The sequence below is a fragment of the Leucoraja erinacea genome, chromosome 10 (genome assembly GCF_028641065.1).
Source record: "Leucoraja erinacea ecotype New England chromosome 10, Leri_hhj_1, whole genome shotgun sequence".
Classification (NCBI taxonomy): domain Eukaryota; kingdom Metazoa; phylum Chordata; class Chondrichthyes; order Rajiformes; family Rajidae; genus Leucoraja; species Leucoraja erinaceus.
Window position 1 is genome coordinate 45245648 of NC_073386.1, and position 15144 is coordinate 45260791.

Below are 15144 nucleotides of genomic sequence, written 5' to 3' on the forward strand. Positions count from 1 at the left end.
TGCAGTGCCGGAGACCCGGGTTCAATCCCGACTATAAGTGCTGTCTATACAGAGTTTGTACGTTCTCCCCATAACTTGTGTGTGTTTTCTCCGAGATCTTCGGTTTCTTCCCACCCCAAAGAGGTTAATTGGCTTGGTAAATGTAAAAATTGTCCCTAGTGTGGTGTAGGATAGTGTTAATATGCGGGGATCGCTGGTCGGCATGTATCTCTAAGCTAAACTAAACTTAAGTACATTAATTCTAAACTGAATACAAATTTCTGTAATACAATCATTTCCCATCGGATAATCTATTACTGTGAGATTGCTAATCAAAGCTTTCTCTTACACGTCACAATCTAAATTGCTCAATAACCTGCTTGGTTCAATGAAATAATGCTCCAAGAAATTTTCCAAAATTCATTACGTGAACAGGCTCTCCAAATTACATTTACCAATTTGCAAGAAAAGCAAAAAACTCTGATAATTCAAACCATCTCTTCTTATTCTTTAATCAAGCTATTCAATGCTGAAGCTCCTTTTAGGGAGCCATTAACGAATCTCAGCAGTTTTTGTCACTTTCTATTTCTTGCTTCCACTCAAGCTGATTCTATTTCCTGACCTACATGACCAATAAACACCATTCTATATTACAAATAAAGATGTCTTAGCACAAACATTGTTGCATTGTCTCTACTGAACTAAACAACTGCTTTTCTCTAGATCTTTCTCATACTTACCCTGTCATGCAGGAAGATAAGTGCTTGGAGGATGTCAAAAATTCCAGCACAGATCTCATCTGCTGAGATATCTTCCAGGACCATATGCAATGGCTGCACACGCTCAGTAACGAGGTGGATTCCATCAACTTCAACGGTACTCGATAAGAACCTCAGCAGGCATGGGTGACGCAAGGTTTTCAGATGCTGAAACAATGTTTATGGTGATTTTTAATTATGAGCAATTATAAGTATTTTTATTACATCTCACAAGCAGTTAGCTCAATTTACTAGTATAATAAGTGAGTTTGGTATTCCGATAAACACAAGGAATTATGGGGTTCGTCAAAGGTCACTCGGGGGGGGGGGGGGGGGGGGGGGGGAACAAGCGAACACAGCGCTGTATAAACTGTGTATGAATTAATCTAGAATTCTGTTAACTCAATAGCTTCCTTTCTTGTTCTGCTGTTCACACACTACTTAGAGTAGTCCCAGTTCTAGTTCAGTTCATTAATCTGAAATTATGAGATATTCAAAAAGTTACAGAATGTATTATTTTCATTTAATCCTTAATGTGTTTGCTGCTGGAATAAGAAAATATTACTTGTGTTTGAAGCATTTTCTTATCTTTATTCATAATTTACATGTAAAAATATTTAATCTGAGGCAGGCAGCGACTGTATCAGTGTAATGTGGGCTGATGCTTTACCTACAGGCAGTGTGAATGTTCCATTAAGGCAAGGGTCGGCAACCTACGGCCGGCATGCGTATTTTTTTAGTGACTAGAATGTTCTTGTCTTCAGTGGGACCTTGCCCAGAGTTGTCTCAGTGCTCGGGCAAGGCAACTCTCCAGGCCGGTTTAAACTGGGACGGTTTTACATTGTGAAGTTCACTGTGCCTGAGTTATTGATCAGAGTGAACACCCGCTCCTTTGGACACGTCTCACTGTGGAGTCCGTCACAGATGGATTCAACCGCCTGTTGGTCAATAATTGGATCGATCTCCTGAACCAGTAGCTGCGGATCTACCAGCGTGTTTACTTTCCGAACTGAACTCACTGTGGAATGAATCCATTAACAGAGCCACTCTGCTGCCGGATTCTTAGTTGTCCCTTCCTTCCCTATGGAACCCTCCTCGTCCCCATCAGATGCCGCGTTCCCAGAGCCCTGGTTAAATGCGGCCGGTCACGGTTAAGTCTGTGAAACCAGCCCCATCAGAAACTGCACGCAGGAATAACAGACGAAAGGACCATTCCGTCTATTGTAGCGGGTGGCTGTTCGTGAGGAGTGTGAGAGAGAGAGAGAGTGGAGGAGTGTGGGGCGAGATTTAATTTCCAGCGGCATGTAAATGATGGACCCACAACGGTTGACACTGCAATGGCAGTAGAGTGAGCGAGTGCCTGTTTCAACAGTTTGTTTATTTCTGCTGAGTTTAAAAAAAACACATAGCGACCTGAATGGTCACCGCACTTCCTGCCGATGTCCTACATACTGCCATCGATAAAGTTACATTACTATAGCGCAAGTAGTGAACAAATCCAAATATATCACAGAATACTGTAAAAGTTTGTTTGCCGAAGATCCTACCAGGCACACCAATAACTGCAATGGGCGTATAACTTTTATCAAACTAACTGTGTCTCAAACTAACTGCTATGTTCACACGACATAATATTGCTTAAAGCAATATTATGTCTACTGAACATAACAGTTAGTTTGACACTGCTATAACAGTTATACGCTCCGAAGCATAAAGCATGAAAACACCGAAGCATAAAGCAATAAAACCAACAAATTCATCGTAGTTTTGTACAAATGAACCATAAATATACCTAGTTAATAGTTTTGAAAGCAGTATTTTCTTACCTCGAAGAAGCAAAACTGGAAAATAAGGATGAAACGCAGGTCTTTATATACACAGCAGCTCAGCTGGCGAGAATGTTTATTGCAAATGACCTATGACCTGGGCAGGCGCAGTTGAAATACCGAACTCGCATATTAAAAAAGCAGGATAAAAGTCAAACAGGCCCTTCAGCCCACCATGTCCGCGCCGCCCAGCAATCCCCACACACTAACACTACTCTACACACACACACACGGGACAATTACAATTTTACCAAGCCAATTATCCTACAAACCACGCAGGTCACGGATTGAATGTATAAACACCATACAGACAGCACCCGTGGTCAGGATTGAATCCGGGTGTCTGGCACTGCAAGGCTGCAACTCTACTGGTGCCCAATGATAAAATGACAAAAAGTTGCAAAATGTGAAGCTTGAGGATAGAGTTATAAATTGTAAAGCTGGAGAAAGTAATGTAGCTCCCCCCCCCCCCCCCCCCCCCCCCCCCCCCCCTCCCCCTGCCTGCAGATAGTCTGAAAAAGGATCCTGATCTAAAGTGCCACCTATCCATGTTGTGGTTGTGGTGCTTTATTTTTATAGCATAGGCAGTCCCTAACTCGCAAAGTGAAGCAATTACACGATGAAAAAGAAAATAATGCAAAGAAAAATGAAGGAAAGATATTTTGCTATGAATATGATCAGAACCAACTGCAAGAAGCCATTGTTCAACCAGCTGTATTCAGTGTTACATATTCCTGCAACACTTAGCTCTCCTATCACTGATTGACCATTTTAAACTGCTCAACTCAAGGGAAGGTTAACTAAGGCCAACTTGGCAAACACTCCAAGCACAGCATGTTATTTGCAGCAACATATCTAATGGTGCTTTGGCTGTCGCAAAATAAATGGGCACTGTTGTAACTAATCAAGCTGGAATTTACACATCTTTCATATACCACTACTCATAAGCCCAAGACACTTCTTAAATATTATGTCTTCCAGCACCACTTTTGGCAAAACTATAACCATAAATTAATTTTTATCTGGCTGGCAAAATGTAATGAGCCAAGTGAAACAAAGAATTCCAGGTGATGGTTAATACAAAAAAAAGGCAAATTGTGCTGGAGAAACTCAGCGGGTCAGGTAGTATCTCTGGAGAACATGGATAGTTGACCTTGGGACCCTTCTTCAGACTGATTCAGTTTGCAGTTACACCAGCAGTGTGTGTAGTTTCACCTTAAAACTAGACACCGATGCCGCTGGTCTGCACCAGCAAGCCCTTCTTCAGCAGCTGCTGCTGCATGGTCCGCTTGACATGGCTGTTCTGGCAGCTCAATGTTGTGGCCCCTTGCCGGCACTGGTCAACAGGACACGCTCGGTCACCGTGGCAAGGGGAGTTAAAATGTCTAGCAACCGGGAGATCCAGCAGTCCTTGGCAGACCAAGCACAAATATTCCGCAAAACGGTTCCTTAGTGTACGCTTGGTCTCGCTGCCGATGTAAAGGAGGCTACATCGGGAGCACTGAATGCAATAGACATAGTTGGAAGAGATTCACGTGAACTTCTGTCTCATCTAGAAGGGCTGCTGGGATCCCTGGATAGAAGTGAGAGAAGGGTTTGGGGACTGAAGAGTCTTCTGTGCTTGCAGGGGAAATTGCCTGGGGTAGGGTGGATTGGGTAAGGATGAACCATTGAATTGTGGAGGGAATAGTCTCCAAAGAAAGAAGAAAGGAGTAGTGACAGGAAGATGTGACTGATGGTGGGTTCACGTTGAAAGTTGGGAAAATGTCGGAGAATGATGTGTTGCGTGTGGAGGCTGGTGAGGTGAAAGGTGAGGCCCTGGGAAACTCTATCCTTGTTCAGTCTGTGGGAGAGCGAGTCCAGAATTGTGGGACGCAGAGGAGATAGGGGTGAGGTGTCTGTCTGCCTGTCAGTCTGTCTATCTACCTATCTATCGGAACCAAGGGATATGGGGAGAAAGCAGGAACGGGGTACTGATTTTGGATGATCAGCCATGATCATATTGAATGGCAGTGCTGGCTCTAAGGGCCGAATGGCTTACTCCTGCACCTATTTTCTATGCTTCTATAATGGGGAGGGGGGGGGGGGGGGGGGGGGACTCATCTCCGTTCTTAATGGCTTACCACTTATTCTTAAACTATGGCCCCTGGTTCTGGACTCCCCCAACATTGGGAACATGTTTCCTGCCTCTAGCATGTCCAAACCCTTAATAATCTTATATGTTTTAATAAGAGTCTACAAGCCCAGCTGCTCCAATCTATCAACATATGACAGTCCCGCCATCCTGGGAATTAACCTCGTGAACCTACGATGCGCTCCCTCAATAGCAAGAATGTCCTTCCTCAAGTTTGGAGACCAAAACTGCACACAATACTCCAGGTAATTGTAATTGTAATTGTAATTGTAAATCTTTATTGTCATTTCCTGAGTATTCGCATACTCAGAGGAAACAAAAAAACGTTTCTCAACCAGTGTCCGTTCAGTTTTCGTTACAAAATAAATAGCAATTAAAATTAAAATACAGTCATGAACAATTTAACCCTCTAATCACATTCAATAACATTCAACAGCCGTTCCGACCGGCAGCGGCACAACAGTGGCTCTGCTGCAGTGTGGGGGGTTTGTGCGCGATACTTGGCAGGGGGGAAAGTTCATTTAACAGTCTTATAGCCTGTGGGAAGAAGCTGAGGAGCATCCTGCTGGTTTTGCAGCTGATGCTCCTGTACCTCTTCCCAGATGGGAGGATGGTGAAAAAGTCATGTGATGGGTGGTAAGGGTCTTTGATGATGGAGATGGCTCTGTTGATGCATCTCTTCTTGTATATGTCCAGCAGGAAGGGTAGTGGAGCACCAATAATCCTGCTTGCGGTCCTCACTATCCTGTCCAGTTGGTGCCGTTCGTACGCCTTGCAGCTCCCGAACCAGGAAGTGATGCCGTATGTCAGTGTACTCTCGACAGTCCCCCTGTAAAAAGTCCGTAGATGTGTGGTGGGGAGGCCTGCTTTCCGTAGTCTTCGGAGGGGGTGAAGTCGCTGCTGGGCTCTCTTGACCAGAGCTGTGGTGTTGGCCGTGGACGTCAGGTCATCAGACAGGTGTAGTCCCAAGAACTTCATGCTGCTGACCCTTTCCACATCAGCTCCGTCGATGTGCAGAGATGCATGGTGATGTTTCCCCGCCCTCCTGAAGTCAACCACCATTTCCTTAGTTTTTCCCCACGTTAAGAATGAGGTTGTGGGATTTGCACCAACCTGTGAGCAGCTCCACCTCCATCCTGTACGCCGATTCATTGTTGTCACTGATGAGACCCACTACTGTTGTGTCATCAGCGAACTTGCTGATGAAGTTGTTATTGAGTCTGGCAGTACAGTCGTGTGTCAGCAGACTAAACAGAAGGGGGCTTAGGACACAGCCTTGGGGTGAGCCAGTGCTCACGGCTATGGTTTTTGATGTCCTACTGCCCACCCTGACTGTCTGCTGCCGCTGCGACAGGAAGTTCAGGACCCAGCTACATGTGCCAGCATCAACCCCCAACAGCTCCAACTTCTCCACCAGCTGCTGCGGGATGATTGTGTTGAAAGCGGAGCTGAAGTCTATGAAGAGGATCCTGGCATAGGTGTTTTTCCGATCGAGATGTGACAACACGAGGTTCAGTGTTGTTGAGACTGCGTCCTCTGTGGATCGGTTGGCTCTGTAGGCGAACTGCAGTGGGTCTAGGTCGGCAGGTAGACTGTTTTTGATGTGCTGCATAACTAGTCGCTCAAAGCACTTCATTACAATGGGTGTAAGGGCCACTGGTCGAAAGTCGTTATGGCAGGCTGGGTTTGGTTTCTTCTTTCGGTACAGGGACGATGATGGCACTCTTAAGACAATTCGGCACTACTGCCTGGCTGAGTGAGATGTTAAAAATGTCTGTGAAGACATCTTTCAGTTGCTCGGCACAGTCTCTTAGCACGCATCCAGGAATGTTGTCCGGCCCTGCAGCTTTGCGTGGATTGACGCTGGCGAAGGCCTTTTTAACTCTGGCTGCGGACAGCCTGAGCGACTGTCACTGGGAGATGGCAGTGGTGCACCGTTAAAACCTCAAACCGTGCGTAGAACTCGTTCAGTTCATCTGGTAGGGAGGGGTTGCTTTGGCATATCCGCATCGGGGGGGGCTTGTAGTCAGTGATGGTCTGAAATCCCTGCCACAAGCGGCGTGTGTCTTTTTCATTTTCGAAGTGGCTATTGAGTTTTTGTCCGTACAGCCTCTTCGCTTCCCTGATCCCCCGGGATAGGTTGCCCCTTGCCAGTTTGTATGCTTCGTTGTCCCCAGATTTGAATGCCGCATTCCGGATTCTCAGTAGGGAACACACTTCCCCAGTTAGCCAAGGTTTCTGATTGGCACGCCTCCTGATGGTTTTTACCACCGTTACATCCTCAATACATTTGTTGATGTATGCGATGACGGATTCAGTATATTCTTGGAGGTTGATGCCACTGTCGTCTGTTGCTGCCTCTCTGAAGATGGCCCACTGTGTGGTTTCAAAACAGTCCTGTAGTGCTGCCGTTGCTCCCTGTGGCCATGTTCTGACATCTTTGACCGTTGGCCTGTCCTGTTTCACCCTGGGTCTATATGCAGGTGTGAGCATGACCGCTAAGTGGTCAGGTGTGGTCCTGGGTGTTAGCGGTCATGCTAAGTGGTCAGGTGTGGTCCTGGGTGTGGTCTCACTAGGGTCCTGTACAACTGCAGGACCTCTTTGCTCCTATACTCAACTCCTCTTGTTATGAAGGCCAACATGCCATTCACTTTCTTCACTGTCTGCTGTACCTGCATGCTTACTTTCAGTGACTGATAAACAAGGACCCCCAGATCCCGTTGTACTTTCCATTTTCCCAACTTGACACCATTTAGATAATAATCTGCCTTCCTGTTTTTGCCACCAAAGTGGATAACCTCACATTTATCCACATTAAACTGCATCTGCTCACTCCCCCAACCTGTCCAAGTCACCCTGCATCCTCATAGCATCCTCCTCACAGTTCACACTGCCACCCAGCTTTGTGTCATCTGCATATTTGCTAATGTTAATTTTAATCCCCTCATCCAAATCATTAATATATATTGTAAATTATATTCTTTGATGTGCAAAGAAATCTTGGGTTTGAAGTCTGCAGTTTCCCTAAAGTGATAATTCAAGTAGATCAAGAAGTGGTAAAGTGGTAGAGAAGGCATTGGATATGCTTGCCTTCATTGATCAAGGCATTGAGTATAAGAGTCATGATGCAGCTTTGTAGGGCTTTGGTTAGGCCGTGTTTGCAGTATTGCCTGCGGTTCTTGTCACCCATTGCAGGAGGTATGAGGAAGCTTTGGAGAGGATACAGAAGAGGTTTACCAGAATTCTGCCTGCATTAACTGTAGAGAGGTTGTACAAACTTGGATTGTTTTTTTCCCGAAACATTCAGGGATTGAAGGGACACCTGATAGAAGTATATAAAATTATTAAAGTAATAGATAGATAGGACACACAGTCAGAATCTTACCCCCCCCCAAGTTGAAATGTCAAGGACTAGTGAGCATAGCATTAAGGTTAGAAGTGCAAAGTTTAAATGAAAGGTGTAGGGTAAGTTTTTGTTTTTACACATTGTGGTGAGTACCTGGACTGTGCTGCCAGGAGTGGTGGTGGTGGCAGATCCAATAGTGGCATTTTAGAAACTCACATGGATATGTAAGGAATGGAGGGATATGTAAGGAACAGAGGGAGAGGAGATACAAGCTGCTGGAGAAACTCAGACTCAGCGGGTTGGACAGATTCTCTGAAGAACATCTGGATGGGTGACGTTTTGGATTAGGATCCTTTTTCAGACTCAGAAGGGTCCCGACCCGAAACGTCACCTATTCGTGTTCTCCAAGGATGCTGCCTGACCCAGGGTTACTCCAGCACTTTATGCATGTTTCTTTACATTGCAAACCAGCACCTGCTGTTCCATGTTGCTACCTGTGCTGTACTGTTTGCTGTTTTGACAATAAACTCAAATTGACGCTGCTCGACTGACTCCTGGCTACTGCAGCCAAGCTTCCTACCGTAAACACTGGCCCTGTGTGATCGAGCTCCCACCGAGCTTGCCTCTCCTGACACCGGCCCGGCCTTGACACTGCTCACCTGGGCGGCCTTGTTGACGGCTTCCTCGTTGCCCCGCTGGTACACGAACACGGACACCAGTTGTTCCTCCTCCAGTGTTGCCCGGTAAACGCTGAGGCCACCGGGCAGGGTGACAGGCGGCCCGTCCATTCGGCAGCTCCTCGCCGCGCTGCTCTCTGCCCCCATGGCCGTCCGGCCGGACAGACAGACGGGCAGCCTCCCCACCGACCGACCCCGGGAGTTGGTGCTAATCTCACTCGTCGGTGCCTTCTCCACTCCGGTCACGAAACAATAATGCCGGGCATCCGGCTAACCCGGAAACACACGCGGCGCCCCGACAACAACTGGCCGCAGGGAGACAGACGTCCGCGGGCGAGGGTGCGGAGCCAGGCCCGGATCAGCCCGCATCAGCTCAGTCCAAAGATCATGGAGCTCCGCTCAGTCTAGCTCAGCCCCGCCCGGACGGACCGGACCGGACCGGACCAGATCAGCTAGGATCGGCTCGGCTCGGCTCGGCTTGGCCCGGTACCGTTGCTGTCAGTGGAGCATCTCCTCAACTGGAATGGCCCGAGGCCTGGCCACACACACATCTCCTTCAAAGGACCAAGGTCTGAAACTGAGACTCAAGAGACTGCAGACGCTGGGATATTGGACAAAACACAAAGTGCTGGAGGATCTCAGCGATCAGCATCTGTGGAGGGAATGGACAGACACAGTTTCGGGTCGGGACCCGATCTAAAACTAATCGTTTGATCTCTCACCAAGGGCCAGCGTAAAAAATAAATGCGTTTTTGTCATTTCCATTCGTAAGAGACACAAGAAAGCGGAGTCTGAAGAAGAGTCCAGACCCGAAACGTCGCCTGTCTATTCCCTCCATAGATGTTCCTGACCCAATAAGTTCCTCCATCACTCTGTGGTTTGCGTTTTTTACAAGTCTATTTTTGGGTCATGGACATACAGTTTGGAAACAGGCCTTTTGACCCACCGAATCCGCATAGACCGTCAACCGCCCGAATATACGAATTCGTCCTATTTTTAAGTCTACCCACATTCACATCTACACTCCCCAGATTTCGCCTTTCCATTTCCGGCTGCATGTCATCTCAACTCCCATTACCACATCGACTTGTCTGTTTCCCCTTCTTCACTGCCACCATGAGGCCAAACGCAAACTAGAGCAGTCCCCCGATTTCAACTGGGTAGCCCCGGCCCAAATATATGAACATTGGTTTCACGTATCCTGCATTCTTTGCGCACTCCCCCTCAGTTCCAGGATCTCTTACTCTTTGTTCAACTTTTCCATATCTCCCCCCACCCCAAATACCTGGACTCATCGTGCCTGGTAGCACCCATCCATCACCCACATATCTGCGACTCTTCTTGGTTTATCATTCCTATCCCCTCCCATGCCTGATTTCATCTGCTCATCACCCCCTCCTTACCACCTAACAACTACCAGCCTCTGACTTTACCATTCCCCCTCACAACTGCAGCTGTCCAACACCATAACCATGATCTGGATCCGCCTATCACCTTTCAGCCTCTGTCTCTACCTTATTCCTCACAGTTCTACCTGTCCATCACTCCCTCCCTCTCTCCCCCCAACCTGATTCCACATATCACCTTACAGCTTCCGTTTCCATATCTTCCGGATTCACCTATCCTTCATCCGCCACCCTCCCCTCATCTAGGTCTCCACCCCTCATCCGGATCCATGTGTCACTTTCCAGCCTTTGTTTCACTTCCCTTTACACAGTTCTAATGCACGGTCCTAGTCTGAAATGTCGACTTCTCTTTGCTCCATAGATGCTGCTCAAACTGCTAAGTTCTTCCAGCTGTTTATATTTTGCATCTTTCTTACCTGTTATTTTGTTTATCATATAACATGGAATCAGACCCTTCAGCCCATTAACCAACAAACACCGATTTACTTTTTTATTCTCCCCGTGATCCCATCAATTCCCCCAACCCCCACCCCAAAATTCTACTACCTATGTACCAGGGGTAACACAGTAGTGTATTACTATGCACGTCTTTGGGACATGGGAGGAAATTATAACACCTGCAGGAAACCCGTGTCCTCACAGGGATACTATACAGACAAGACCGTACGTCAGGATTGAATTTGGGCTGCTGGAGCTGTTAGGCACCAGCTCTAGCAGCTTTAACTGGGAATTAATGGGAAAAAAGGGAAAGTGTTAAATAATTGAGAATATCCAAAAGGACCATTTCAATCGGTAAAGATGTGGGGAAAAAAGAACATTCAACTGGTGCAATTGGAATTCAGAGGAAGGTAAATTGATCTGTTATTTCATTTTAATAAAATAATAACAAGAAAAAGTGAAAGGTAGAAAAACCTGTCATTGCTCTGTTAGGTGGCAACATTCCAATTGTATATCCTTGTTGAGTTGGACCTGGTTCTTATTACAGGTATCAGTAATTGCGTATTGTAAGTTTGCTTGACAAAGTAGTTTTGCACATCAACTCGTAGTACTGGTAACACTGCAGGTATTTATTTTACCTGACTGGTTCTAGACATCTTGATTTTAGAAATATAACAAATTCTTCCATGATTGAAATAAAAATACCAGTTACATAGAATTAATATAAAATTTAAAGTCTAAGAGCAAGAAAACATTAAATCATTCTGAGATGCATGTGTTCCTTCATCTTCATAATTCTAGCTCAGTTTCATCTGGAGAATACACTATTTCCCATATATGAAATATACCTATACGAACTTTGGAAGTATCAGTTATTAGTTTAGAAATACACCATGGAAACGGGTCCTTTGACCCACCAAATCCATGCTGGCCATCGGTCACCCATTCGCACTTTTACATCCACTTCTTACACACCAGGGGATTTTACAGAGGCCGATTAATCTACAAACCTGCACATCTTTTGGATGTGGGAGGAAACCAGAGCACCCAGAGGAAACCCATATAATCACAGGCAAACGTGCAAACTCCACACAGGCAGCACCCCAAGTCAGGATCGAACCTGGCACTGAGGCAGCAGCTCTACCACCCATATTCAGGGTGTCACCAATAACACAGTGTTGATATTAACAGATGAAAGTTAAAGTATTTCTATGCAAAATTGTAGGTTTGACCAATGAAAAGTTTAATAACCGTGCTCAAGGACAGTTTACAATTACATTATTTGAAGAAAGACAAATCTTGGTCAAAACACATCACATCAGTTGCATAGCTTTCTCCTTGATGCATCAGAATCTAAGTCAAGGATAGTTTTAAAATTTTTAATTTTAATAGTTAATTTTGACATTTTAACATGTGGCCCTTTTTGAAACCAGATATAATAATAATAAATAACAGGCAACATTTGTAAATTTTTATGTCTTGATTGATACATTTTATTAACCCAAATATAGCACGATCTTGATACAAAATTGTAATTTTAAACACTCAGCATCAACTATGACTGTTGTTACATTATAAAGAGGCATTAAAGTGAGTCTGACTATTTACCTAATTTCCACCCATTATTGATGTATGTCAATTTTCTCTAGATTTTAATTCGTTTTGTTTCAGCAACATCAAAAGCTTTATTTTACAAACGCTAAATGCTGCGAAATTTGGAAATCTGTAATGAAAGCAGCATTTCTGGAGCAAAATAAAAGTTAAGTTTCAGATAAACGATACGAAGGCAGAAGTTATAAATGAATCAAGATGCACGAAAATGTCGGAGGGAGAGTAACAAGAGGTGTATAATCGGGGTGGGAGTTTTAAAGTTTAAAGGGATGATTAAACTCGAATCTTGATGCAACCTAACCGGAACCTAATGGACAAAGCCGAGGATGAGTCAAGAGGAAATGTAAAATATAAATAGGAAATTGCACTTCAAATATTGCATCGCTGGTATTTCTAAGTGATAACGGATTATGCTGCGCGACCCACCCAGTAATTCTAGCTTTATAGGTTTTTTTTCAATTTAAATTTCAAATATTGCAATGTTTTCCTTGCACAAAATGGACGTGTCAGCAAGCCACCTGTTCGGATCCATGATAAACAGTTGGCTTGGTGCTGAGTCTGCAGCTCTGTCGGTGTGTTTACTCAGACTGAGGGTTTCATCACAAAGTCTGGGTGAGCGGAGGGAGAGGATGAGCCGAGCGCGCGCACACACACAACCGCTCCGCTCCGGCGCGCACATACACTCTCCGTAGAGCCGGGCTTGGGCGCGCGCACAGCCTCCAGAGCCGGGACCGGGCGCGCGCACTCACACTCCAGACCAAAGATACCAGACTCCAGTGGACCGGGCACGCGCACAGCCTCCAGAGCCGGGCGCGCGCGCGCGCGATGCGGAGCGTTGACGTTTGGGCGACGAGGTGACCAGCAACAGGTCAGCCGGCAACACTGCAGGTAACACTCACTCACCTACTTATCTACCGGCCGCTCACCGCTGTCAGGCATCCTGTGTGTGTGACCTGCTCCCACTGTGCGTGGCTGTCATTTCTATTTTAGGTCTAAAAGGGGCGGGGGAGACGATGATGATGGTGGTTGTTGTTGGACCTAAATTTAGCCCTGGCGTTGGGGAGGCCTCGCTTCATGGTTGTGAACGGTTTGAGCATTTTAGCAGAAGTGTGAAGCCGGTGGTCTCACACGTGTATGGGAAGCCAGGCCGCTGTATCTGACGCCGGCCCTCATTTTCCGTTTAATGGCAATTTGTCTTCATGTTTTTGTACCTGTATGTTATTCATATAATTTGTACATTTCAACCACATAATTGTGATGATTGAACTTTTATATTAGTTTGTGGTCGGTCCTATAATTGTTGATACATTAGGAAACATTAGGCATGCAGGTGCAGCAGGCAGTGAAGAAAGCGAATGGTATGTTAGCTTTCATAGCAAAAGGATTTGAGTATAGGAGCAGGGAGGTTCTACTGCAGTTGTACAGGGTCATAGTGAGACCACACCTGGAGTATTGCGTACAGTTTTGATCTCCAAATCTGAGGAAGGACATTATTGCCATAGAGGGAGTGCAGAGAAGGTTCACCAGACTGATTCCTGGGATGTCAGGACTGTCTTATGAAGAAAGACTGGATAGACTTGGTTTATACTCTCTAGAATTTAGGAGATTGAGAGGGGATCTTATAGAAACTTACAAAATTCTTAAGGCGTTGGACAGGCTAGATGCAGGAAGATTGTTCCCGATGTTAGGGAAGTCCAGGACAAGGGGTCACAGCTTAAGGATAAGGGGGAAATCCTTTAAAACCGAGATGAGAAGAACTTTTTTCACGCAGAGAGTGGTGAATCTCTGGAACTCTCTGCCACAGAGGGTAGTTGAGGCCAGTTCATTGGCTATATTTAAGAGGGCGTTAGATGTGGCCCTTGTGGCTAAGGGGATCAGAGGGTATGGAGAGAAGGCAGGTACGGGATACTGAGTTGGATGATCAGCCATGATCATATTGAATGGCGGTGCAGGCTCGAAGGGCCGAATGGCCTACTCCTGCACCTAATTTCTATGTTTCTATGAAACAACTCTAATCTTATGACTACCTGGACCCCCTTTATTCAAATAAGCATAAGAAAACAAAACGTAAATCAAAATAAATATAAAATAAAATACAGGAAATACTCAGCAAGTCCGGCAAAGAAGCTTCGGTTTAAACGTGTAAAGGAGTTACGTCTGACACACTGTAACTTTACTGAGACTTTAATAAAGGCACATGTCAAAAACGTCCCAGTACTGACTGCATCTTCAGGTGTACTGGAACCAAGGGAGGAGCAAGGGGAAGATATCACAGTTATACTGAGATGACTGGGTGTGGTTAGTTGTATTGAGGTAGCTACATTATAGGTTGCATGCATAAACCATCTACATCCTTTCCCTTAGAAATCTAAAATTGAAGTTATAACAGTGGCAGTGTGATTATACAACACATGCAAATTTAAACAAAATCACCGTAGTGGACAGGAGGTTTGACAACCCGACCCGAGCATGTGCGTATAGCACCATCACCCTCCCCACCAGATAGAAGGGGAGGCGGAGCAGTAGCAGCCGGGAAGGAGAAAGTCGGCGGAGATCCAACTGGGACAGATGATCCAGGAGGAGAAGACGGGGGAGAAGGAGGAGAAGGAGAACGAGCAGGGGAGGAGATCATCTGCCCGAAACCAGGAAGCGCAGAGGGAGGAGAACGCGGCAAGCAAACTGACCGGGGCATGCAGGGAGCTGTGGGGTAATTAGTAATGACAGGCTTGAAACGCAACGGAGGAGTGTAGGGATCTGCAGGAGGAGGCAGAGGCTCGTTAACGGCCAACAGGTGCTGGCGGCTCCGGCAGTAGACAGTTCCATCAAAGTCCACCAGGTAAGATCTCGGGGAAGTGTCCACACCAACAACGGATGCGAGTCGGGAGAATCCGGTGGCTGTCTGCATGCGGACGACCGGGCCAGGCAGTAGTGCGAGAGCGGGCGGCAGGACTTGTCGTGAGAGCGGCGCT

At 46.0% G+C, this 15144-nt stretch overlaps 2 protein-coding genes across 7 annotated transcripts in view; one reads left to right on the forward strand and one right to left on the reverse strand.

The window, feature by feature from the left end:
* Window positions 1-9152, reverse strand: part of scyl3 (SCY1-like, kinase-like 3) — a 33948-nt gene extending 24796 nt beyond the window's left edge. For 4 of the 5 annotated variants that reach the window (XM_055642104.1, XM_055642102.1, XM_055642101.1 and 1 more), the window contains exons 1-2: window positions 8703-9152; window positions 720-905 (exon numbers count right to left, since the gene is read on the reverse strand). In XM_055642104.1, coding sequence (XP_055498079.1) covers window positions 720-905; window positions 8703-8867 — 351 coding nt within the window. In that variant the 5' untranslated portion in view covers window positions 8868-9152. Of the gene's footprint in view, window positions 1-719; window positions 906-2563; window positions 2740-8702 lie in introns of those variants that run through there. The other variant, XM_055642105.1, reaches the window with a different exon arrangement.
* A 21-nt stretch (window positions 9153-9173) lies between these two features.
* The window catches only part of LOC129701113 (5'-AMP-activated protein kinase subunit beta-2-like), a 31689-nt gene continuing 25718 nt past the window's right edge, over window positions 9174-15144 (forward strand). The window contains exon 1 of one of the 2 annotated variants that reach the window (XM_055642107.1): window positions 9174-9289. The gene's annotated coding sequence lies outside the window, so the exon portion shown is untranslated. Of the gene's footprint in view, window positions 9290-12626; window positions 13064-15144 lie in introns of those variants that run through there. The other variant, XM_055642106.1, reaches the window with a different exon arrangement.